Source organism: Typopeltis vanoorti, chromosome 8 (genome assembly GCF_054136105.1).
Source record: "Typopeltis vanoorti isolate ZY-2024b chromosome 8, IOZ_Tvanoo_1.0, whole genome shotgun sequence".
In the NCBI taxonomy this organism is placed as follows: Eukaryota; Metazoa; Arthropoda; class Arachnida; order Uropygi; family Thelyphonidae; genus Typopeltis; species Typopeltis vanoorti.
This window is the reverse complement of record NC_143556.1, coordinates 10,157,376-10,184,447: the sequence shown is the minus strand read 5'-3', so window position 1 is coordinate 10,184,447 and position 27,072 is coordinate 10,157,376. Positions and strand designations below refer to the sequence as shown.

Below are 27,072 nucleotides of genomic sequence, written 5' to 3'. Positions count from 1 at the left end.
TTATATTAGGTTTCCATTTCTTTTGATCAAGAATTTCACTGTATTGACCTTGAGTGTCTTCATTATGATAAAATAAGTTTCCATTGTTCCTGTCAGTCATCTGCCTCTGAGAATTTCTCATTATGCACACAGAGTATGGAGACTATCATATTTTCCATGACTGATCCTATTCCTAAGCCACTCAAGTGCCATTGTTTCTTGGCTTCATGAGAGGTTTGGTCTGCTCTCCCATGGTTTCCCATCCATCCATCTTAGGTGTTGTATGAATGAGAATGTGTTTTTCCTTTTTTCTGTCATATACCCTTTAATCACTCTAGGTAATCTTGCCCTACCAAGAAGTTAAGCTTTTGCTAGTATATCTCTGACTCATCCTGTCCTGTCAAGTATCATCTACATTCAGGAGGTTGACTGAATGTAGATGATATTTCATTATTGATAATTACTGATCTCTACCCGAGATACATAATGTGCAGTAGAAAGATAAGATGGTGAGGTTCTAATTTCATTTTAAAAATTTTATGGAATTTACAACCGTGTTAAAAAAAACTTTTTTTATTTTCCCGACGTTTCGATCTTCACATCAATATCATCATCTGGAGCGTACATAAATAAGCAAGACGAGTTGAGTTACATCATTAACTGTAAGCTAGAGAAACAATGATTTGATCACATGTTATTCTACTGGTGTGACCTCTGGTGGAAAAATATAATAATAATTAAAAAAAAAAAATAAAATATATATATATATATATATATATATATATATATATATATATATATATATATATATATATAAATAAATAAATAAATAAATAAATAAAAAATGTTTACATCAAGCTAAATTCTATTTTTACAATGACAGGAATAAACATTCTTTTAGATGGTTTTCTTTCAGAAACAATTGGTGTCCTATTTTTAGTATTACAATTCTTATTTTTGATTTACAATATTGGATTTTCTACAGTCCTGTTTATAGTTGTTCTTGGTGAGGAAGATCGAATATATACCTTCCATATGTTTGGGATTTTTAAACCATCATTGTTTCAGATTGGGGTGGTTGCTGATAATCTCACAGGCTTCCTTGAATTTCCATTCATACCATGTTCTAGTGTGATGTAGACAGCTGGTGGTTTTCCAGTCAATTCTGTGTAAGGTATTCAGGGCATGATCAAAAAGGCCAGCTTCACCATAATTATTATATTTAATGTGTCATTTATGTTCTTTTTGTCTAATAGGAATAGTGCATCCTGTTTCTCCTATATATGGCATGTTGCAAGTACAATAAATCCGGTATACTCCAGGGTGAGCTAGTGGAGGGAGTGGGTCTTTGGATGAGTTGAGTGAGCTTTTTAATTTTGCAGGAGGTTTAAAAAATCCAATATTGTAAATCAAAAATAAGAATTGTAATACTAAAAATAGGACACCAATTGTTTCTGAAAGAAAACCATCTAAAAGAATGTTTATTCCTGTCATTGTAAAAATAGAATTTAGCTTGATGTAAAAATTTATTTTTTATTTCTTTATTTATTTATATATATATTTTTTTTTTTTCCCACCAGAGGTCACGCCAGTAGAATAACATGTGATCAAATCGTTGTTTCTCTAGCTTACAGTTAATGATGTAACTCAGCTTGTCTTGCTTATTTATGTATGCTCCAGATGATGAGCTTGATGTGAAGATTGAAACGTCAGGAAAATAAAAAAAAGTTTTTTTAACACAGTTGTAAATTCCATAAAATTTTTAAAATGAATGCTGATCACCACGTAACCCTAAAAGTGAGGTTCTAATCTTTTCCATCTCATAGATAGTACCCTGTCTGTAGATATGTGCTCATGAGGCTGATTTGCTTGTTTTGAGGGACGAAAAACCCGAGTTTCCAGGATCAAAAACCTTCCATCTCCATATGAGATTGGAACTTACCATTTGATTGAAAACTCCTGATAACTCCTGATGAATTCAAACCCAGGTCTTTACAATTAAAGGGATCATCTATACCGAGTTGCAGAGGCTCCCTGTAGGTCATCAAGGGGAACAAACCTCCTCACTATTATTAGGCAGTGGACTGTGAGGAAGAAACACTGTTATAGATGATTTCATGTAAATTCGTGAAAAATATTAGTATTTTTTGAATATTTTTCCATTTTCAGAAACGTCCTTAATTTTTTTTCTTTACTTATTTTATTACTTTTATTTACAGTGAGATTCTTCGTGTTGTTGATTCTCTACAGTTAACACAAAGGAAAAAAGTTGCAACTCCAGTGGACTGGAAGGTATGTCAGATTTTTTTTTTTTTTTTAACCCAAAAAAATGTTTATTCATGATTGACTTTTCTGATCAGTGATATATGTTGAAGTATATAATTGCCTGCAGCTGATTTATTATGATTGAATTAACTGCTGTCAATTAATTATTAAGTGATTAATAAATTGAATTTTTTTAATGGTAAATAAGTGAATTGGCAAAATAAGTATATGGCAAAACATATTACCATTTGATAGCAGTAAACTGCATAACATCAATAATTTAAAAGTAATTTTAATTACTCTACATTACACAACTAAGCAGAACAGTTCAAAAAGGTTAAAGAAAGGTGAAAACAGGATAAACCAAATCAACATAATCATTCACAAATTACTGTATATGTAGTTTCAGCCAAATATAAAATATGGGCCCTTGGTGAGCAACATCCTAGATTAATAGTCCATGCTCTCATTTTAAAAATGTATGAAATTTACAACCGTGTTAAAAAACTTTTTTATTATCCTGACGTTTCGATCTTCACATCCAGATCATCATCTGAAGCATACATCAATATACAAGACAAGCTGAATTACATTATTAACTGTAAGCTAAAGAAACAATGATATGATCACATGTTATTCTACTGGCATGACCTCTAGTGAAGAAAAAAATTTTTTTAAAAATTAAATTACATCAAGCTAAATTCTATTTACAATGACAGGAATAAACATTCTTTCAGAAACAATGATGTCCTATTTTTAGTGTTACAATTCTTATTTTTGCTTTTAAGATACTGGATTTTCTACAGTCCTGTTTATAGTTGTTCTTAGTGAGTCCATGATCCTTTTAGCATCTAAACGAATGCTTAATAATGGGGCATACAATGGGGGAAGGTTCTAATTGGACATTGAGTCAAAATCTTCAATCCTTAATTGAGTCTTTTCCCATTCCTTTTTTGCTATGTGATTCACTGCTTTTTTTTAACTATCAATACTTAAATGGCTGCATGCCTTGATACTTTTTATGATCTATTACTGGTTACATCATTTAATGCCTTTCCATTATCATTACCTTTTAACCTTTTGTGGGTGGGAGCAACATAAAAATTTTTAAAAAAAGGCATCTTGATGATATTTGGTTCCATTTTTGTAATATTCTTTCCTCCATTTCTGATCTCTTTAATAGTCTCCAATACACTTTCCCCTCTTTCATGATATTCTCTCCATGGCTCTTATAGCTGCTTTTCACAACTTAATCTCTTACATGTTTCTATGTACAGGAAGTCCTCTGTTTATATATATATATATATGTTAAAGATACCAAGCTATTTTAAACCTGGTTTTACTCCATTTCCCAAGTAAGCAAACAGACAAACAAGTCAAGTTTGCACCTGCAAGTGTTGCAAGTCTAGCTGACCCTGCACGTAGTGCAAGACCAAGGCAACTCATGGTAAAAGTAGAATAAGCTCTGATCACTAATCTTAATATTTACCCTTAATGCAAAGCACATCTCCTGGAGGAGATGTATGATGCTTTGTATTAAAGGCAAGGAGCCCCAAGGTAAAATACTTTCTACATTTATATCTCCTCCTGAGATTTTTATTTAATAAGGTTAAAACACCTTATGGTAACTTGTTCTGGTAAAATACTTATAAACTCTGTATTACTAATATCTTAGTATTTCTAGCCTGGCTCCCACTGATGAGACCTCAATAAAGGTCGAAATCAGTCTGGGTAGTGGCCCCTTGCCTTTATTACAAAGCATCATACATCTCCTCAGGAGATGTGCTTTGCATTAAGGGTAAATATTAAGATTAGTGATCAGAGCTTATTCTACTTTTACCATGAGTTGCCTTGGTCTTGCACTACGTGCAGGGTCAGCTAGACTTGCAACACTTGCAGGTGCAAACTTGACTTGTTTGTCTGTTTGCTTACTTGGGAAATGGAGTAAAACTAGGTTTAAAATAGCTTGGTATCTTTAACATTTATTATACCCAAGGTAAAATACTTTCTACATATATATATATATATATTCCTATGACCATCATATAAATGAACCTCACATAAATACATGGTTCCCCTGTTCAAATGCATATAAAATAGGGAAGATGCATTCCATCACCACCACAGAAAATCTATGAATGATGCTTGGCATAAATTTTTTTTTGTCTATTTAATTATATCACACATACACACAATTAAAGAAGTTTTAATTAATATTAAGTACAAAATACATAAGATTTTCAGATAGAAAAGTTTATGCACACAAACCTTGAAAAATTTTACATTGGGGGTTGAGAATTCTCCACAGGTGAAGGATCATCATCATCTACACAATTGACTAACTGCTTTATCACATCTATTTTTATTCCAGTGTCCAAGACCCAGAATTCTTGCACATTTTTCTGCACTCTCAGGAACACTACTTGTCACATGCTTAGAAGCCATTATTAATTCATTAGTTCACTTTATATTAACAAAAATTTATTGCAATATTATCAATTTAATTAAGCACTGATGACCAAAATCCTTCAACCAGTTACGATCATCATAGCACAAAATTAATCTACACTAATAATTCACTGATAATATTAATTCATAATTACACACACAATTATCAACTTCTATTAATAAAAATTATGTGAACTATTGTATTGACAAATTAAAACCATACTAAATAAAATGCTTAAGTGCTGTTAGATGTCAGTTCAACATGAAGGAGCAATCACAAAGAGTGATTGCTCCTGAATGTTGGGCAGGTTACAGGCATCTTTTGGAGGATGAGTCATTGGCTGGACTTGCTCTTTTTTCATATGTTCTTAAGCCCATAACTTCAAGTTGAGTACACAAATAAAAGGAAAATGGCCAAATGTAAGGTAACATAACTTGGAATCCAAATAAGTCAAACTTCTGTAAACAAAGCTATTCTGTAAGGGTATATGCTGATTTACTTACCATGAACTTGCAGTATAGTATAGTTTCTTCTTTTTAAGACTTTCTCATGAAAGAAAGTTTTTTTGAGTCTATTAAATTGTGATATTTCTATGCTAGCAGGCAACTTTATGTGCTTTCCTCTCTCTTCCACTGGGTCTTTAAACTTTGATTTCAGATTTTAAATGTTTTTTTCAATAATATTTGTACATTTAAGTATACATTGCACATCTGAAACTTATTTTGATTATTTTTAAAACTTTTGTATATATTTTACTCTTTAGGATGACTCTAATTTTCAAAACTGAATGATCATGTACTCATAACTTAAATCATTATCAATTCCTAATATGTGTTCTGAGTGGATGTTTGTGATACTAGTATTACATAATTAAGTCTATGTTATTACTTGTTTCTATCAATTTTTTTTTTTTTCAAATTGTTTTGTCATGTCTCTATTATCATTAGATTTTCTGTATCAGTCATCTAAGCCACCACAAAGTGCATCATTCTACCTAGATCATGGTTATCTTGCCACAAAACACCTATTTTGCTGATATTTCTTTTCCCATTACCTCTGCTCTTACAATTTTATTGCAACTGACTTTTGTCAAATAATCCATCTTCCATTCATCTGCTTTTTTGATCTTTCCAACCCTGCTTCCCTCTCTTTTGCATTTGAAATGATTCTCTTGGATTATTAGCACTAAAAAAACAATCTTGTGGCTTATTTTTAATTCAGATTTTGTTCTATTCTTGCAGGAAACTGCACCATGTTCCATCTTCTTTGTGTCAGTTAATATTTTCTTTATATTTTGTCACTAGGTTCTCTAAACTTTGATTCTGGATTTTAAACCCCCCCCCCCTCCAACAATATTTGCACATTTAAGTATATATTATACTTTTTTCTCCTATTCCTGATGGCATTGCCCCATAGTTCTGTTTTCCCTCCATCAGGTATCCTGTGTCTGGTATCTGTGCTGCAGCTTGGAAATTAGTCCATATTCAATCCATCCTTTTGAAAAGAGCGAAAAATCTTTGCTAACAAATTATCATCCAGTTTCACTCAATCTCAACTTCCCACTTTCAACACTACCCCTTGAAGAATCTCAACTAATAAATGATTGCCAATATGGATTCTACTTCTGTCATCAACAGCGATCATCTTGCTTACGAGAAATGTCAAGAAATTTCAGACTTCTTCAAATGGCATACAGAAGTTTGGAGAATCTCAAAGTAGTTATGCTTGATATTTCTCTAAGATGTTTGAGTTTGGTGCAAAGATCTCTGTTAAGTAAACTTCCATCATATGGTCTGACTTCAGCAAGTGAATTATCAGCTTTGTCTGAATGCACATTATATATGATGGTGGATGAATCTTTACTCTTAAAATTATATAATGTTGGCAATCTGCAATGTGCTTCTTTCTATAATATACTACACTCCTTTTTGCCGACAAATCTTGCATTATAAATCACTAAAACTTCCAGAATATCAACTGTTACAACCATAAATTTTGCTCTGCAAGATTCATTCGGCCGTGGAATTCTGATAACCATGCTAATTTCAATACTAGTAAAACTCAATCCTGTTTTATTTCACAAAAAAAAAAGACAAAATTGTGTTTAGGAACAGTAAAGATGATTAGGTTGTTAACACTCTATCAAAGAACGGCATGGAGATCACTGTTTAAGGGTACTGATAGTAGATACTGATGTTTGAGTGCTACAAGGTTTGTCACGTCAGTAGGAGTGATGGAGAGTGCTATCATCAGAAAAATACTGAACAGTGTTTCACTCTTTCACCAAACTGAAAGTTTGATGAATATTTATTATATATATATAGAAAATTTATTTTGCTTGCTTACCATATAAATTATAATAGATAAGAAGAAATTATATTGCTTTAATTTTGAACTCAGCTTATATGTTGGGTAAAATTTGCACATTGAGTACCTTCACGAGATACTGTTGTTAGCTCATCTGCTCATAATGCACAGCACACGTCCTATTATATCTAAGAGAAGTGTGCCGTGCAATATGGAATATTAAAGCATTTGATTGCTATATACAAGTAGCCTAGTCATAAAGCTGCTTCATGCAAAAACTTTGTTTACTTTTACTTGGGTAAAGGATTAAAACAAGAACATAATTTCTTGTCTATTATAGCACTTCATTTTGTTATAGCAGATGCCACTATAATGAAATGAGGTGCCATAATGAACGACAGAAAAAAAGTTTGCCCTAAATCCCATAGAATCAGTGCAATTTTAAGCTCACTATTACCTGCAATAAAAGCTGAAAAACCTTCATGATAGCAAACCAAATTTTCTAGCAATTACATCACAGTTAGTAGACAAAGGAAATGGCATGAAACAGAACAGAGGACACAAGAAATAGCAAATAAATAAAAATATTAATAAAAAGTATTGGCAAGAAAATTTTTAAAAAAAATTATGTTAGCTTAAAGATAATTTAGCTCAGAATTTTCAGCTCACAGCTTTTGATTAAAATCAATTCTAAATAAGAATAATTTTTTAATTTATAAATAAAGGAGATTTCAAACATGAAATGAGCTATTACCCACATAAGCTTCAAAACTTTTAAATTTTGAATTAAATACTGTAATTTACATTTCTAAGAGAACAGTATCAGTTTATGCTAGCTCTCCACCATTGAGTCTCTGTCCAGAAAAAATGATCTGCATAGTAGCTGTAGCAGTCGTTTCCTTACCCTTAAGCTGACTGAGCAGATTTTTTTTATCAATTACAACCTCTATGTATACGTAATTGCAGGTGACTATTATAAGTTTAACTACTGAAGGGTTTGGTTGTTTTTTGATATAATGGTATAGACTGCACATATTTAGTTTAATTTGAAAATTTCAGGTAAGTGACATTAATTTAAGCTAGTGTGATGCTTGAACATTAATTCTGGATTTTCATTTTTTACACTTTTATATTCATCTAGACCATAGGTACCCAAAGTGGGCAGTACCATTCCCCCCCCCCCCCCAGTGGGTGCTAAAACCTTCTGGGGGGGGGGGGGGGGCTATAGTGGGATCAGAAGCATTTGGGGACGTTCAGGCGGCCTAGGAGTCGGTGGCTCTTTATAGAAGAAATTAATAATATATATTAAAAAATTAATTATTTTCGTGATTTTGCGATTAGATAATCATTTAAAATTTAAATATTGCATTTTAATTCATCTTATGCCCATCTTACACGATCAATTTTTTTATCAATTTTCTATTTCAGTTATTTAATCATTTGAAAATTTACCATGTCAGACAGAAATAGATAATAATTTTCTATGTCAATGAGAAAATAGAGCATGTATATATGTGTGTATAATAGGTTATGTTTACAGTAGCAAATTTATATTCGTTATATTTCATTTCAAAATATATATAAAATATATAAAACCACTTTTCTAATTGATTTGTACAAAAATAAACTCAATTTTATATAATTTAATATTATGAGTAAAAATAATAATGGCAAGAAAGAAATAAAATCGTAAATTTTAGTTAGCCTAGTTAGTACTAACTTATATTGCTAACTAGAAGGAAAAAACAAAGCAAATATTCAAAACTTATTATACTGTTTTCTGTGGTTATGTTTTGTAGGTTTGTTGTTTATATCTTGTGTAATTATTTTATTTATTAATTTTATTTATAATTATTTGGACAATGTCGTGGTCGGATGAACAAAATGCACTTGCGTGCAAAATAAAAAATTGAAGGTGCCATACAGGATATTTTAACTTCTATTTTTTATATACTTAAAAAATGTATTCATTTTTTGTTATTGTAAAAATTGATCATACCATACAGGCTTTAGTCTGTCCACGCAGCAGACGAGTCGTACCTAGTAGTATGTCGGTCAACTATTACGTAGGTAATTCACTCAATTCAGCATGTTTTGACAGGAATATGGGTGCTTGCAGTGACTTGTTCAAAGCACGAGTACGATGGTATTGCAAACAAGTTAATGCATGCAAGTCGATTCGGGCTAGATTTCAAATCTATAAATACCAGTGGTTTAGGAATAAGTTTCATTATTTTTTGTGTGCTTTGCCAACAATCAGTCGAAAGTGTGATAGATAAGTGGAGTCATACAAAGTGTAAATTAAATCTTTTATTTTGTGAATATTTTTGCATATTTTATTACTTCATTATGTCTGAATATAAAAAGAAATGTCGACAGTACAGTATTGAGTATTTGAAATATGGTTTTATTCAGTCTCCTACAAACCAATTATTACCCATGTGCTTGATTTGCCAAAAAGTGTTTTCAAATGAAGCAATGAAGCCTTCTAGGCTACAAGAGCATTTGACTAAAATGCATGCTGACAAAAAGGATAAAGATTTGTCCTATTTTCAAGTAGTAGAAGAAAAATATTTTAAATGTCTAACTATATCAAAACGTTTTACGTCGTCCACTAAACAAGATAATGACGGATTACAAGCTTCTTATAATATTTCATTATTAATCGCAAAAGCGGGAAAACCACACACAATTGGTGAGGAATTAATCTTGCCGGCAGTAAAAGAAGTAATAAACACTGTGCTTCATAAGCCAGCATCAGATGTCATCAGAAAAATTCCTTTGAGCAATAATTCAGTGCAAAGAAGAATCGATGAAATGGCTGAAGACGTTGAAAAATCATTGTGCGATTATTTGAAGACATGCCAATTTTCCATTCAACTCGATGAATCAACTCTCCCAAATAATGAACCACTACTCTTATCATACGTACGATTCATAAAAGAAGAAAAAGTTTGTCAAGAATTATTATTTGCTAAAAACTTGGAAGGGGTGCTTAAGGGTAAAAGCTGTATAACTGAGAGGAGACCTCCACATGGCGTTTAAAGGAATGCGGAGAACCGACCAGGGTTTCTGACCTAATGTCCAATCCTCACCTTCTCGTGGCGCACCTTGTTGGGTATCTACTTGGATACTGAACGGACGAGGATGGGCTGGCAATTTGGGATTTAGCCAACCAAATTGTATTCTTATTGGTTAAACCAAAATATAGCATGATGGTACAACATAACAAAATTTCATGCCGGCTGGGGCGTCGCCCGGTTAAACAAGGCCCCCGTTGTTTTTGCCAGGGAACCAGGGCGAACAGCGAAAAGTCAGCTACTGGAACAAATCTGAAAATAAACCCCGACTCAACATCACCAGAGTTAAAGATCGGTACTATCAACGTAAGAAGCCTGAATGGCAAAGAAATGGAGCTAGCTGAGGAATTTGATAAGTACCAGATCGACATAATAGGGGTGACTGAAACAAAAAATACCAAAACTGGTGAGATCTTTCTGAACAATAAATACAAAATGTTATATTCAGGCAATGACAATCAAGGAAAAGAAAGAGTAGCCATAGTATTCAACACAAAATACGAGGCTAATCTTCTTGAATGGCAGTCAGTCTCAAGTAGAGTAATGTGGGCAAATATGAGAATGGAGAACTGGACAATGAGACTTATTTGTGCCTATGGTCCCACAGAAGGTTCTACTAAGGTAGAAGTGGAGGAATTTTTTGAGGCTTCAGAAAAAGCAACTGACACAATGAAAAATGAAAAGTTGGTTCTTGTTGGGGATCTAAATAACAGAGTAGGAAATGATTGTGAGACATACAAAAATATTTTGGGAAAATTTGGAGAAAAGAGCAAAGCTAATAATAATGGCAAATATCTGTTGCATTTCTGCTCAGGACACGGACTGGTTATTACTAACACCATGTTCCAACATAAAAATGTGCACAAATTCACATGGAGAGAAGAGGCTAGGAATAAGAAAAGTCTCATTGACTATGTTATTGTTGATAGCGATGTTTTCTCCCTGGTGCAGGACACCAGAGTGTGCAGAGGATTTGAAATTGGAAGTGATCACTATTTAGTCTTGAGCAGGATAAAATTGAATTTCATATTGAAAAGAATAACGTGTAAGAAAGTTTTAAAGCGAATAAAAGTTGAGCAGCTCTCAGATGTGAGCTGTAGACTAAAATACACAAAGATTATTGAAGAAAAAATGAAAGAGTTTGAGAACAGGAATCAAACCTTGGAGATTCAGTGGCAAACTCTGAAGAAAACATTGATTGATTCTGCCAGAGAGGCATGTGGTGAGGTTGTCTGTAAGGATAAAAAAATCAGAACTCCCTGGTGGACACAGGAAGTTAAAGAGGCAGTGAAGGAAAAGAAGAAAGCATACCAAAAGTTCCCGTCTAATAAGTCAGCTTGTGCTTAGAGAATATAGAGACAAATGCAAGAATGCTAAACACTTTGTAAAACTAGCTAAACAAAAGTCATGGGAGGACTTTGGCAAGAATATAGAAAATAAATATCAAGAAGGTGGCAAAATATTCTGGAGGGTGTTGAAGAAGCTTAAGAATGGAGGAAAGAGTGCTGTAAAAGTAATTAGAGATGATAAAGGTGACATGAAAATGGGAGAAAAAGATATCCCTGCAGTATGTAGTAATTACTTTGAAAAACTGCTAAATGAAACAAGCAGTGATGACAGCACAGTGGTAAAAAACACTGACCAGTCATGCAGTCAGGAATACATATCCATACTTGAAGTAGAAAAAGTCATTAAAGGCTTGAAATGTGGAAAGGCAGCAGGAGTAGATGATATTCGACCAGAAATGCTGAAGTATGGTGGTATAAGAGTCTTACAGTGGCTGCACTGCATAGTTCAGAAAGCCTGGACAGAGGGATGAATTCCCGATGATTGGAGTAGAGCTCTCATAGTACCCATATATAAAAAGGGAAATAAAATTGCATGTGAGAATTACAGAGGTATTTCCCTACTGAGTGTTCCTGGCAAGATCTATGCAAGTATACTTGAGAAACGGTTGAGAAGAATTGTGGAAAAAAAGCTTGGTGAAGAACAAGCTGGATTCAGGCCAAATAGAGGCTGTCAGGATCAGATCTTCACTTTACGACAAATAGTCGAGAAAGCATGGGAATATAACAAAGATCTGTATTTAAGTTTTGTCGATCTGGAAAAGTCATATGACAAGGTGCCAAGAGAGAAGCTATTCAATACGCTGCAGTTATATGGTGTTAATGCAGCATTATATCAAGCAATACTTAGTCTTTATTTGAGTTGTAATTCAGCAGTTAGAATTGAAGGAAGTACAGGAAGATGGTTTAATGTTAGTTGTTTTAAGGATACTTGCGACATAAGACTGAATGATATAATCACGTAATCACAAGAAAGATATTTATTTAACCAAATATTTCGGTCTGGAAATAGCAGACCATCGTCGGTGGTATTACAAGAACAGTTTAAAAAATATACAAGCTAGAATACTAACAATAGATCGTTGAAATTAGAATATTTCGTTTCATACTTAGTGATATAACATCACGCGGCATGTTCTAATTTCAACGATCTATTGTTAGTATTCTAGCTTGTATATTTTTTAAACTGTTCTTGTAATACCACCGACGATGGTCTGCTATTTCCAGACCGAAATATTTGGTTAAATAAATATCTTTCTTGTGATTACGTGATTATATCATTCGGTTTAATGTTAAATCTGGTGTGAGACAAGGATGTACATTATCTCCTCTGTTATTCATTATCTATATGGATCACATTATGAAGGAAAGTGGTATTAAACATGATATCAAAATTGGAGATGTTAATGTCAGCTCTTTGCTTTATGCGGATGATGTTATACTTCTAAATAAATTCGCTACAAGTCTGGAAGATTCTCTGACTAAATTGAATAGCTGTTGTAATAGATATGGTATGAAGGTCAACAATAAAAAGACAAAGACAATGAAAATAGGCAGAATCATTGAAAATGTCAACTGTGTTGTGAATGGAGAACCTGCGGAACAAGTAAAACATTTCAGCTATTTAGGCACGATTTTTACTGAAGATGATAAATTAAATATAAAAATAGACAACAGAATCAGCAAAGTCAATGTTGGGAAGTCAATTGAATAAATTCATATGGAATAAGAGAGAAATTAGTCGGAACACTAAATTAGCTGTATACAAGACAGTGTTCAAACCAGTTTTAACTTATGGATCTGAGAGCTGGGTCAGAAGTAAAACACTTGACCAAAGACTAGAGACCACAGATATGAGAGTCCTGAGAAAGATTATAGGCGTGAACAGATTTCATCAATGGCAGTATCATATTAAAAACGAGGATGTTAGGAAAGAACTTGACATTGTCAGCATCCAGGAATGAGTTAGCAGAGCTAATCTCAGGTGGTATGTTCACTTAAACAGAATGGGCGAAGAAAGATTTGCAAAACAAGTGTTCTCTGCCAGGTTGGCAGCAAATCGACCCAGAGGAAGACCAATATATAGGTGAATTGATACGGTACAAAGTGCTTTAGACGATAGAAATATAAGATCTGATAATGTTGGAGTGTTGACAAGTAACAGACTGATTTGGAGGAAAATTGTAGATAAGAAATTAATAATGATGTAATTTTTTCATGTAGTACTATCATATCCTGTACACCCCTTGAGGGTACATGGCAGGAATTTGATGATGATGATGATGAAAAACTTGGAAGCGGATACAAAGGGAGGATCTATGTTTAATATCATGGATAAGTTTTTTCAAGAGAAAGACATTCTTATTCGTAATATTTTGTCTGCTGCTACTGATGGTGCTCCAGCAATGACAGGGCGCCACAAGGGTTTCATAGCGCATTTGAATCAAGCAGTACCAAATGTACTCACTATACGTTGTGTTCTTCATCGTCAACATTTGGTTGCGAAAAATTTAAGTGAATGCCTGCACACGTCACTCCATTACGTTATTATAGTAGTCAACAAGATTAGAAGCAATTAATTGAGTGATAGATCGTTTAGCCAACTTTGTAGTGAAAACGATGAAGATTTCAATCGTTTGCTCTTTCACACAGAAGTTCGCTGGGTTTCAGAAGGTATTTATCTGAATCGATTTTACAATTTGTTTGATTCAGTACTAGAGTTCCTAGAAAACAGAGACGACGGATTGTGGGCAAACCTGATTACATCCAAAAATGACATCGCTTATTTGACAGACCTCTATAAAATATTTAATGAAGTCAATCTACAACTACAAGGTGATGAATTGAATTGAATTAAAACAAAAACGTTATTGCAGCTTTTGTAGGGAAACTTCTGTTCAAACGGAATATGGGCCGAGGGGAATATAGTCACTTTTCAAATTTATCAGCAGTGTCTCTCAAAAAGGAAGATTTACTTACATACTGCCAACACTTGGAGGTTCTCCATGCTGATTTCAATGAGCGATTCAAGGATATTCTAAACATGAATATACCAAATTTTGTTCTAGATCCTTTCTCACATGTAAGCACAGCTGGATCATCAAATTTAGAAGTGGAACTCATAGAACTCACAACAAATGAAGAACTAAAAATAAAATTCAAAACTGAATACCAAGAGTTCTGGCTTCAAAAATCAATGCCGATACTGTACCCTGGATTATGGGAAATTGTGCAGAAATTTTTAATTGCATTTCCATCTTCTTATTTGGCTGAGCATGGGTTTAGTGCTGTAGTGAATTTACTATCTAAGAAAAGGAACTGATTGCATATAACTGAGCATGGCGATTTACGACTGTTTTTAACGAAAGTTGAACATGATATTAACAAACTTTTAAAAATGCACCAGGCTCATCCTTCACATTAATTTATTTTTTCTTTGTATTTTTACTTTGTAAGTTCAAAATAAACCATCTAATACATTTGATGGTGTTTTAATTATTACAATAAGATTCTTACTAATGCAATCTCTTAATTGTATTCCACATTTTCTTATTTAAACCATTGTATGAAACTGTGCATAATGTTATTCGAGCATACATTTTACAATCTTTACATATGGGCTACATTTCACCAAAATCGATATAGAAATAACTGTGTTCAAGATGAAGCACATATTGGCCACTTTTTAAAAATTTAACGGCATAAGCAGTAATGTATCATTAGTTGCTATTTACTTCAAAAATATCAAACGGCTTAAACGGGGAAAACTGTTGTAATGGGGGGGGGTTACAAAATTTATATCTTGCAAAGTGGGCGGTGGTGCAAAATAGTTTGGGAACCTATGATCGACTCTTTCTTACTTGTATCCCATTACTTTCATTATTGTTTGCATTTATACGTTTCATATCATTTTGTGTGCTTTATATATGTTCCTGCCATTTCCTTTGTTCTATTTTTTTCCTTCTGATTTCCTTGACCTAAAACAAACCTTCTCTGGTCCTTATGGGTTTGCTATAGTGACCATCTATTGTATGATTTATTTGTCTTTTATGCGTATATAGGTGAGATAAAAGCCTTGAACAACTGCATTAATCAGAAATCTGGAAAAAAAAAGTACTTTCTACCATAGCCCACACAGTTGAATAACCTGAATGAAAACTGTCAATCCACTTGATATCAGGATAATTATTTCTTTTTCCTTCACTCTGTACATAGCAATAGTAGAACTCTAGGATTTGTTTAGCTTGCTCAGTTGAGCTCTCCTCATCAGAGTTTGTTTTTGTTATAATACTTGTTACTTATCTGCTCTCTGCTATAAGAGCAACATTACTTTCTGTGAAAATATTAGTGCCATATTGAAATCAAGGCCACCATATCTATCAAAGTGAAGAATTATATTTCAAATAACCAGGTTGATAATACTACACTGCTGTTCAAAGTGAACTACCAAATTATTTCCCATCATGACTAGCATATTACCATCACTCAGATAATTTTACATTGTATATTAACTGAGGTTCTGCTCTCTTGAGGGATACATCTGCTAACTTGTTTTAATTCGAAAATTAGGGACAGCCAGCCTCCATCCTTAACCAATACTGAAAGTTGAGTCCATGCCTATTGATGATTTTAGAGGAATTGGGGTACAAGTACATCAGACAACTACCACAATATTGTTCCTAAACCTTAAAACTCATTGTTTGAAATAGAATTCTGTTGTTGATTTTTCTGAAATTTGGGATTAAAACTTGAGTGTTTTGGAAAGAAGACCCTGCTTGTCTGCACTAACTCAGGAATCTACCAGAGAAAACGGCCCAGAAATATATCAAGTATACAATACAAAAAATTGATTTAGGCGATCTATATTTTAATGCAGAAATACTCTCATATGTAGTCATTCATAAACATCTCCCATGTAATTTGATTCTGTTTGATTAATGAAAGTACTTTATTTTAAAATAATTAGGATTTGCTGTGATTAAAGCTAGTCACACAAAGTTAATTGGCAAAATGCCTGAAAGTCCACGACGCTAAGTAAGTAAAACTAAAATCATAATTTATACTAGCTTAGGAAGTAGAGGAATTTCATCATCCAGTGAGACACCATTACATTGACTGGTGGAGGCCTGAAGTGAAATGTAAAGATTCTGTTTAGTCTTTTCAGCAGGATTTCTGTATTTGTATAGTCTGTAGGCTCTCAGAGTCTATAAACTTTGTCTCACATTGCTCAATGTGAGACAAAGTTTCACAATGTTATCACACACACACACACACATGCACATATCTCCATGTATGTGTCTATGTGTCAGAAGACATAGTGTACAGGTTGGATAATAGCAGTAGAACCCCCACTATAGGACTAGCATTGGATTGAGGAAGCCTGACCTTGTAAGAGAGAGAGAGAGAGAAAGATGATGAGTTGGTTATTATTGTTGCACAAAGTTATGGATGCTGGACAATCACTTGCTGCCCCATTGTGAGAAAGCTACCTGCTGTACTGAAAACCAAGACTTGTTGCTGCTGCTTCCAGAACACTGTGTCATACCAAATTTTATCTCTGCAACGGTATCTTTTAAAGATGTATAGTGGCAGCAAAGTTATATGGACTTATTAAGCTTTGAACTGTCTCAGGCTGATTTCAAGATACTCTTTTTGCATGCATTGCAGGGCACACTGATGGCATAGATGACTTATCAGAGAATAACTTCGTGAATTCCCAAGTTTGAAGTTTGATAGCCATACCATAATATGAAGTACTGCTTTCAGTGCAAAGTTAGGAAAATAAATAAATACTGCATATGCCGCCGGCATACAAGGTGACTTGACATATAAGGTGAACCTCAAAATTTCTTTACAAAATGTTTATTTTGTGCTAACTTGCCATATAAGATCACCAGCATTTTACACTTACAGCATCTGGCACATTGCATTTACTTTAATATAATGTGGGCTTTAATATAATGTGGGCAATTACCTCAAATATTTTCTTTACTGTAATTTATAAATGATGTCTTCATGTATGAGATGATTGGCATAAATGTGACAAACAATTTTACCAATCTTTGGTTTCGTATATTGTATCGTAATTCATGTGAATGTGAGCGCCAGTATGATTTCATTGGATTTAAATGAAAAAAAAAAATACATTCTTGTCCTACTGAGTATATTTATTAAATACAAATATTTATATACAAAATATATTAATATGCTAATATATCAGCGTATTAACATGCCAAAAGCTTATAAGAATACAGTACATGTGTCTAATGTAAAACTGTTACACAATACATTACTACAGGAGCTAGATGACTGTTTGATATTACCCATCACTGAATTCAAAGGTTGGGGTTTTATATCTGGAATATAAAATGATCCTTAATTTCAACAGTATTCACCCCCCCCCATTTTTTTTATTAACTTAAATTCATTTATAATGAATAAAATAAAAAATTTCCAAGTTGTGATCAGACAGATAAATTCTAAATTTCACTTCATTTAATTTTAACAACATAAACTGAATGCTACTAATTATTATATTATCTCTACAATCTACTGTTAGATATTAGAAAGAAGATGTTTAAAATTAAATGTTAAGAATTAATTTACCAACTCAAATTCGTGTTGTTTTTTTTTTCTTTTCCAGCAAGGAGGTGATTGTATGGTATTACCATCTGTTAAGGAAGAAGAAGCTAAAGAATTGTTTCCTAAAGGTGTAAAAGTTCATTCTGTACCCTCAGGGAAACAGTATCTTCGGACAACCCCACAGCCTTGATTTTTTTTTTTTTTTTTTTTTTTAAAGAGTAGGCTTACTTTTTTTGATTCATTTAATTACATTTTATGTATTCACATATAAATTCCTGTCATTCTCAGGAAAATAATACAGAGTAAAAAAGCAGGCATTTTTTACAAAAATTTCTAAATTCCTGCTCTACATTTGAGAATTGCTTATATATAATCACAAATATGACAACTGTTAATTATAGTGGATAAATTATCTACTTAGATATTCCTACACAAAGTTTTATTAAAATATATTGTTTGGCAATAAAGTTTAATATTTTTGCTTATGTTTTTTCCTAATAATTGTGAGAAAATTGTTCTCAGCATTATTTGATATCTTCTCTTATCTATAAATACTTAAATGCTCGCTTCTTTATATAATAACAGTCATCAGAATAGTTTCTAATATTAAAATACAGCAATCCCTTGATTAATGCGTTCTTTAAAACAGGCACATTAATCGGAAATGCGCAACATATAATATGCACAATAACTTATGGGAAAAGTATAATTCATTCCTTAAATTTCTTTTTTGGCCCTTAATTTTTTTTTTATAAAAGAATTTTATAAAAGGAAAACCATAAAGCTGAAATACAATAAAACATATTCAGAATATAAATTTATTATTTTACTTCTTAACAAAGAATTGAGCTAATATAGTTTGGCAGGCATTCTGTTTCTCTTTTTTTTTTTTTCATACAACTGACGGTATTTCCCTATTGCCTCTTCTACCACTTCTGCAAATTTTACTGCTTCATCAGGGTCAGCCTCTAAGCATTGCTGCTTAAAAACTTCAATTGTACAAAAATATTTTCAAATTGTTTCTGTAAGATCTCTTTGGGCTTGTCAGTGATTAAATTTTCTTCAGGATCTTCCTGCTGTGCATCTAAATTTAGCAGGTCAGAATGAATTTCTCAGAATGAGATTTAATTAACTTAGATTCATTTGAAAAGCCTCTAAAATCATTTGTACAATTTGGAACAATGTGCTTCCAAACTGCTCGCATATTGCTAGCAGTAATTTCGTTCGACTTTGCGACTTTATAACCTGGCTGAGATTTCTCTGATTTGGCCAGAAAGTCTTGGAAGGCATTTGCTTTTAAAAAAGGCCAGTTTCACCAATATTACATATTTGTTGTTCACAATAGCCCCCTTCTTCCACAATTTTTTTCAAAATCTCTGGATAATTTGTGGCCACCTCCTTGTCTTCACTTGCAGCTTCACCTGTGATTCGAACATTATGTAGGCTATTTTTCTTTTTGAAATGCTCAAACCACCCAGCACTAGCGTGGAAAAAGGGCTATCAGTGATGGAAAAGAATTCCATCACTGATAGCCCTTTCTTTCAAGGTTGCAAAGAGACTTAATGCTTTTGGTTTAATAAGGTCAGAGCTAGGCAGGATCCATTTTTGATTACAATCTTCGATCCATGTAGAAAGACGTCTCTCTAATTCAATCATTATAACACTTTGATTTCGAGTGCATGCATGATGAACTTGAAGCAGCCTTATCTTTCTCTCTGTATTCAGCAGCTTTGCTTAAAACTGCTCTTATAGCTGATTCACCCCTTTTGTGTTCTTGTCCTATCTTTGCTCTGGACTCTCCTTGTTCATTTTTCTTTATTATATCAAGTTTTTCTTCCAATGAGATTATTTTTCGAATCATTTTCACATTTCTACTTTTTTGCTCACTAATTCTTTTACTCAATGAAAGGTTGGGAAAATACTTTAAAATAAAAAAAAGGAAAACAATTGCAAAGGAGGCATGAGATATGATCATCAAAATGCTATGTAATTAGCAAACAACAAAAATTTTGGTGGTAAATTTGGAAATAGTGAAGTATGCAATTAAAAATAATTTTGCAAAATCTTTTAAATCGGTAACTAAATTATTTCATCCTTGAGTGATTTTTTTGTTTTAAATTAGTTAGCCATAAAATGTGTAGATAGAAAATTTTTAAAATTTATCATTTATTTTTAAGATATATATATAGGCGCACTAATCGAATTTGTGTATAAAAAAAAAAAAATGATGCATTAATCGAGGGTTGCTGTACACTGTTTTTGATGGACATGAAGTTCAAATAATGGGCTGCCAAAATAATCCAACACTTAAATGGAGTTCATTATTAGTAACTCAGAAGTTTCCATAGTGTGTAGAATTATTGTTTTGGTAATAAAATTTAATGATGCAAGGACATTTTTATAAGCATGGCATATTTGGAAATGTGCTTGTGAAATAACCCCCTAAATTACAAGTTACAAAAAAGGATCATGATACTTTAAATAACACTATCATGGACTTTGTTTAAAGAAATTATTCCTTTTAGCAATTCTAAGTAATGCAAATGTAGAGAAATTAATAAAATTTTGAACAGTTGTGAAATAATGTATTGCAGAATACATCATTTCAATCTCTTATATGAGCACGAGCTAGACATAAAAAAAAAAAAAAAATTGGTGTACTGTTTCTCCAGAGCTTTGTTTGCATACATGATTTTAGAAATAGCTTGGGAAAATCACATTGAGTTATCATTTTGTTTGTTTGAAACAGGTATTTGATTTTGTAAATAGAGAGAAATTGCTACAAATCATGTGGATATGAACAAAGATGCAAAGCCACCCATTATCATCCCCCACCCACACTTTTTAATTTCTTTATTGATAGTCTTATAATGCAGTAAAGGAAGAAGGAATAGTGATAAAGCAGATAATATCACTCATATAAAATATGCAGATATTGTCATAATTACAGATACTAAACTTAATCTACAGTAGCAAAATTAGAAGTAACCTGTAAAAAAAAAAAAAAAAATAAGATATCAGTATTATTATTATTAACAGACCTCCATGGAGTTAGGGACTTATCGAGGGAGGCCACATACTACAGACACCAGCTATCATACTCATTGTTGAATTCATTCACACTACTTGCACTCACAACATCCAATGGCAATCCATTCCAATCATGCACCACCTATGAGAGAAAAATCGAGCCCTCACCCTCCTTAATGCAGCATTCGTTCTCAGCTTCCAGGGATACCTCTTGTCCTTTCCCCAGCTGCCATAAATTGAAATCCTGTATGACCCTTTCAGAAGTAAGTCTCAATCATATCTCCCCTCTTTCTCCTGTTTGCTAGTGTCTGCAGTCTACAATTCTCTTGTCTTCATAATCAGTATTCTATCATCATCATCAAATTCCTGCCTTGTACCCTCAAGGGGTGTACAGGATATGATAGTACTACATGAAAAATTTACATCATTACTAACTTCCTATCTACAATTTTCCTCCAAATCAGTCTGTTACTTGTCAAGACTCCAACATTATCAGATCTTATATTTCTATTGTCTAAGGCACATTGTACTGTATCAATCCACCTATATCTTGGTCTTCCTCTGGGTCGTTTTCCTGCCAACCTGGCAGAGAACACTTGTTTTGCTAATCTTTCTTTGCCCATTCTGTTTAAGTGACCATACCACCTGAGATTAGCTCTACTAACGCATTCCTGGATGTTGACAATGTCAAGTTCTTTCCTAATATCCTCGTTTTTAATATGATATTGCCATTGATGCCATCTGTTCACACCTCTAATCTTTCTCTATATTCTATAATATATCGGTATTCTATAATCTTGATATTTTTAACACGCTCCTTTGCACTCTCTCCAATATATCAGAACACAATGGAAATTAGGGGACCAGACCTGCACACAAAAGTCCAAGTGAGATCTTATCAATACCTTGATGAAAGTTTATTTTTCACTTGGTTAGAGTATAATAAATTTAGTTTAATCCTTTATCCAAGTGTGAGCAAACAAAGTTTGCGCCTGAAAGTATCTTCAGGACTGGGTTAAGGTGGTACACACCAGGGCAACTCGTTGCAAAGGTGGAGCAAGCTACCAACACTCCTATCTCAGTATCTCCTATAATGCAAAACACATCTCCTTGCAGATATGTTTAATGTTATGCATTAAGGGAAGGGCCACTACCCAGACTAGTTTCGACCTTTATTGAGGTCTCTTCAGTGGGAGGCAGGCCCAAGTGGAGATATCAGGCAGAAGCATTAGCAGGTCATCTCCACCTATAGGAATTGCCAATTGGTGTGCCACCCTTTTTTTAATAATTTACTCTGGATTTAGAGAAAGATGTTGAAAGTTTATTTTTCACTTGGTTAGAGTATAATAAATTTAGTTTAATCCTTTATCCAAGTGTGAGCAAACAAAGTTTGCGCCTGAAAGTATCTTCAGGACTGGGTTAAGGTGGTACACACCAGGGCAACTCGTTGCAAAGGTGGAGCAAGATACCAACACTCCTATCTCAGTATCTCCTATAATGCAAAACACATCTCCTTGCGGATATGTTTAATGTTATGCATTAAGGGAAGGGCCACTACCCAGACTAGTTTCGACCTTTATTGAGGTCTCTTCAGTGGGAGGCAGGCCCAAGTGGAGATATCAGGCAGAAGCATTAGCAGGTCATCTCCACCTATAGGAATTGCCAATTGGTGTGCCACCCTTTTTTTAATAATTTACTCTGGATTTAGAGAAAGATGTTGAAAGTTTATTTTTCACTTGGTTAGAGTATAATAAATTTAGTTTAATCCTTTATCCAAGTGTGAGCAAACAAAGTTTGCGCCTGAAAGTATCTTCAGGACTGGGTTAACCCTTAACCCAGTCCTGAAGATACTTTCAGGCGCAAACTTTGTTTGCTCACACTTGGATAAAGGATTAAACTAAATTTATTATCAATACCTTGTAAAGAGACAAAATGACATTGTTATCTTTAATTGTGAAAGTTCGTTTCAGCATTGCAATTATCTTTTGAATTGTATTTGCAATCTTTGCTATATGGCCTTCAACTTCCTATCTACTAACCCTCCAAGATCTCTAGCCTCATCAATTTCTTCAAGCATAATCCCACTATAATAAATTTAGTTTAATCCTTTATCCAAGTGTGAGCAAACAAAGTTTGCGCCTGAAAGTATCTTCAGGACTGGGGTAAGGTGGTACACCAGGCAACTCGTTGCAAAGGTGGAGCAAGCTGACATCACTTCTATCCAGTATCTCCCATAATGCAAAACACATCTCCTTGCAGATACGTATAATGTTATGCATTAAGAGAAGGGCCACTACCCAGACTAGTTTTGGCCTTTATTGAGGTCTCTTCAGTGGGTGCCAGGCCTAAGTGGAGATACCAGGCAGAAGCATTTGCAATGTCATCTCTACCTATAGGAGTTGCCAAGCAGTGTGCCACCTTTTTATTAAATTACTCTGGATTTAGAGAAAGATGTTGAAAGTTTTTTTTTTTTTAATCTAGGATATCTAATAATGCTGAAGTGAATGACTTTACATTTATTGACATCCATTTTCCCATGCCCACACCAGACTTGATATAGGCCCAAGCCTTTACAAGTGCCCAATGCCTGTTCTAGTTATTGTAGTCATTCTCTGGTGGCAACGCCATGCCACCAGTGTGCCCAGTAGGGCCTTCAAGGAAAGAACTTTATATCCTGCGTAAGCCCAAGTGTTTTAAGTCCTTATAGCTATCTGTGCTCCATATGCCATGTAAACAGATGGTTACGCTAAGTTTTAAAAGAGGTAAACCGTGAGTAGACATAACTATACATAAAAATATAACGGAAAAACTCACGTAGAAAAATTATTTAATGGTATAATTTTCGCCCGTGTGTCACAGGCATCTTCAGTACAATTAGGCACAAAAATTAAACATTAACTGACAAGTTAATGTTTAATTTTTGTGCCTAATTGTACTGAAGATGCCTGTGACACACGGGCGAAAATTATACCATTAAATAATTTTTCTACGTGAGTTTTTCCGTTATATTTTTATGTATAGATGGTTACGCTGATAAACCTCAGATTTGCCCCATGCTTCTCCCATATCTTACTAACTAGATCTTGGTTATTCTTATAATAATTTACCTTATTATTATGGCTATAGGCTAGTGGGTGCCCTGTTCTCACCACCTCAGCATTAATTACCCAAATGTCACCATCTCTTTTAATCACTAAGTCTAGCTTACACAAACCCACGGAGGACCTATAATGTGGTTCCACCACGGTCTCCAAACCATTGTTCTTAAATTAGTTCAGAATGGAGACTACAGCATCATGCCTCCACACGTGGACCCCATGGGTGCGGAGGCAACACTGGATTGTATGAGACAATGTCTCACTATAGTGGCAGCCAGCCCTACAGTTTGAGTCGTCACTATCCCATCGAGCTGTGCAGGCTCGAGTACGCAGGGCATTGATCCTCATCCTAGTAAAGTCAATGTACTTGAACCCAGGGTGGAGTCTGGCACCATCCCTTACCTAGTCATGCTGGGAGGCACCAGATATGAATTTTAAAGGAGCACCTTCCACAGAACAGTGCAGCAGAGATTCCCATCTCTTGTGTTCTGCAGGTGCTGACTCAATTAAGGTACCGTGATAATGGGACCAGCCTTTAGCCTGCCTCAAGTCTTGTATTAATGGGCTCTAGAAAGCCTCTCTGCAGATAGGGGGAAGAAGATAGTTCTATCTTCGCGATTATGGACAGCTGCAGGTGTGGGGTCAGCCATCTAAGTGATGGAACCCTGAGCCCACTGTCTTTCACCCTCGTGGAAATATGCAGTAGGGGTGTCAGGCCAGAGCCATGACTGCTGAACAGATAGCCCTGTCCATTTAGGACAGTACTGAGATATATGTCCTACCAAGTACCAATTTGTGGGAAAAGGGAGGTAGGAGATAGTGGAAAAGGAGAAACGGTTTTTGCTGGGGCTTTAGAGGAGCTTTTCTCAAGGATGCGATCCCATCTTCTAGATAGAAGGGACAGAAGACTTTCCCTTTGGGGTGAACATGATATTGAGGTATCTCCACTTCCTGGATGGTCAAAGAATGCAACGGCCTCCTGTGCAGAGCTTCTTGTCACAACCAGAAGGGACAAGCTAAAGAGCAGGACTTAATAGAAAGGCCTTGAATAGAAAGTCAGCTGCCTGGTCAAGGCGTTCCTGTAAGCCTACCTTAGTGGAGGCTACAAGAATAAGATCGTCTGCAAAGGCCATAGCATTAAAGGAAGAAGTGCCTAGAGAGTAACCTATATGGCTAGGAAGAGAGTGAAGGAACTCATCTATGATGCAGTTAAAGAAAAGGGGAGATAGAGGATTACCCTGCACTGTGGAAATAGAAGTCACATGGGACCCTGTAGTGATAGTGATTGAGCTACCCAAGTATAGCACCATAACAGGAAAGAAAAGGTTCTGGACATCAGGCAATAGGCAGCGCTTGAAGGAAATCAGGAAGGGAGACCCTATCAAAGGCCTTTTGGAGATTCAGTGACATCATATACAGAAGTAAGGCAGCGTCGGGACTCAAAGAAGATATAAACCCTCTGTCCAAGAAGAAACTGAACTTTCGAAAATAGAAGAAACTAGTGGCGTATCTTTTTGTCGAAAGCGCCAACCTTCATTAGTGCTGTGTCAACTGTTTATGACATTTGTTTCATTATATAAGCCTAGTTAAGTTATAGTGACTGTGTTTTGATGAACGGTCGGTCGTCACGATATTCATGCCGTACGCGACGAATTCTCGCTATCCGTCGCTTCAAAACTTTGAGATAAAACTCGCCATTGACTGTTTGGCCAGGCGGGACGAATTCTTTGTGGATAAATCCCTTGGAATCGTAAAAACAAATTAGCATTTTCTTTAGCGACTTTTTTTCGGATGCCCCTCTTCTAGTGGTCTCCATTCAGCACCTGTTTCGGGCTCATACTCAAAACACCACGTTTTAAGGAAGTTTGAGTCCTTAGGAGGGGTTTTAATGAGGATGTTGCAGTGTTCAATTCGATACATTTTTTGGTCTTTGGTCAACTTGTGGGGAACAAATTGCGAATTCAATTTACGAAGGCCCAAACTCGGTCAAAATGTGCAGAGTTGATTTTGGAATCCTCAATCAATCTCACGGACCATTTCGGATTTTCTTTGATAAATCACGCACATTTTTGATGTTAACTTCGCTCAGTCCAGTTTTTGGACGGCCCGGCTTTTTTGTCGTCCTCAAGCGTCTCACGACTAGTTTGAAATTCAAGCCACTCGGAAACTTGCGTATGGGATAAGCATTCACCACCGTATGCTTTTTGAAGCATTTGATGCGTTTCGGTAAAACTTGCCAAGTTTAACACAAAAGTCAGCAGCTCTCTGTTTGAAACCCATTTTCTCCGACCGTTCGTCAAACCACACTGCCACTCTTGTCACTATAATCGGCTTCTAATGAAACAAATGAGGGTGCTGCTTTTGACAACAAAAAAGATACATGTGGCGCCACTAGTTTTTCTATTTTCGAAAAGTTCGGTTTCTTTTTGGACAGAGTGCGTAATCTCGGCACAGCCGTCCGAAGGGACAAAAGCTCTGTCTATAATCATGCTGTATATATGTTGCTGAAGTCGTTTAACTAAGATTTTATGATAGAGTACGTATTACAGGGGAGATGGTAATAGCTTGATGCACAGCTTGAAGTTTCTTTCTTCAGAATGAAGATATTTTTTGAAGCATGTAGGTATGGTGGTATTGCTTTCCTGGAAAGGAGAATGTCCAATAAGTCTTGAAGAATCTTCAATGGCCCCTTCCGAAGCCTAGATGCAGGAAAGCCATCAGGTCCAGAGGCAGAGATATTGGATGGAAGAGCTGCTTTAATCTCCTGGATGGAGACAGGCTGGTATATTTGAAGGGCAGGAATAGACCTCAATATCGTAGGTTGGTCATCATCAGGGAAGTGTGGAGGAGGAGGAGAAGAAAAGACTGTACTACAGAATTAAAAAAAATTATCATGTAAGTGCTACAGGTGGAGGAGAAGCACTGTCAAGGATGGT

At 34.7% G+C, this 27,072-nt stretch overlaps 1 protein-coding gene across 1 annotated transcript in view; it reads left to right on the top strand.

Moving 5' to 3' along the window:
- Nucleotides 1-18,493, top strand: part of LOC150103726 (peroxiredoxin-6-like) — a 68,984-nt gene extending 50,491 nt beyond the window's left edge. Inside the window, exons 5-6 of the mRNA XM_090396513.1 lie at nucleotides 2,199-2,271; nucleotides 18,070-18,493. Of these exons, the coding sequence (XP_090252639.1) occupies nucleotides 2,199-2,271; nucleotides 18,070-18,198 (202 nt within the window). The 3' untranslated portion in view covers nucleotides 18,199-18,493. The remainder of the gene's footprint in view (nucleotides 1-2,198; nucleotides 2,272-18,069) is intronic.
- The last annotated feature ends 8,579 nt before the right edge of the window (nucleotides 18,494-27,072 follow it).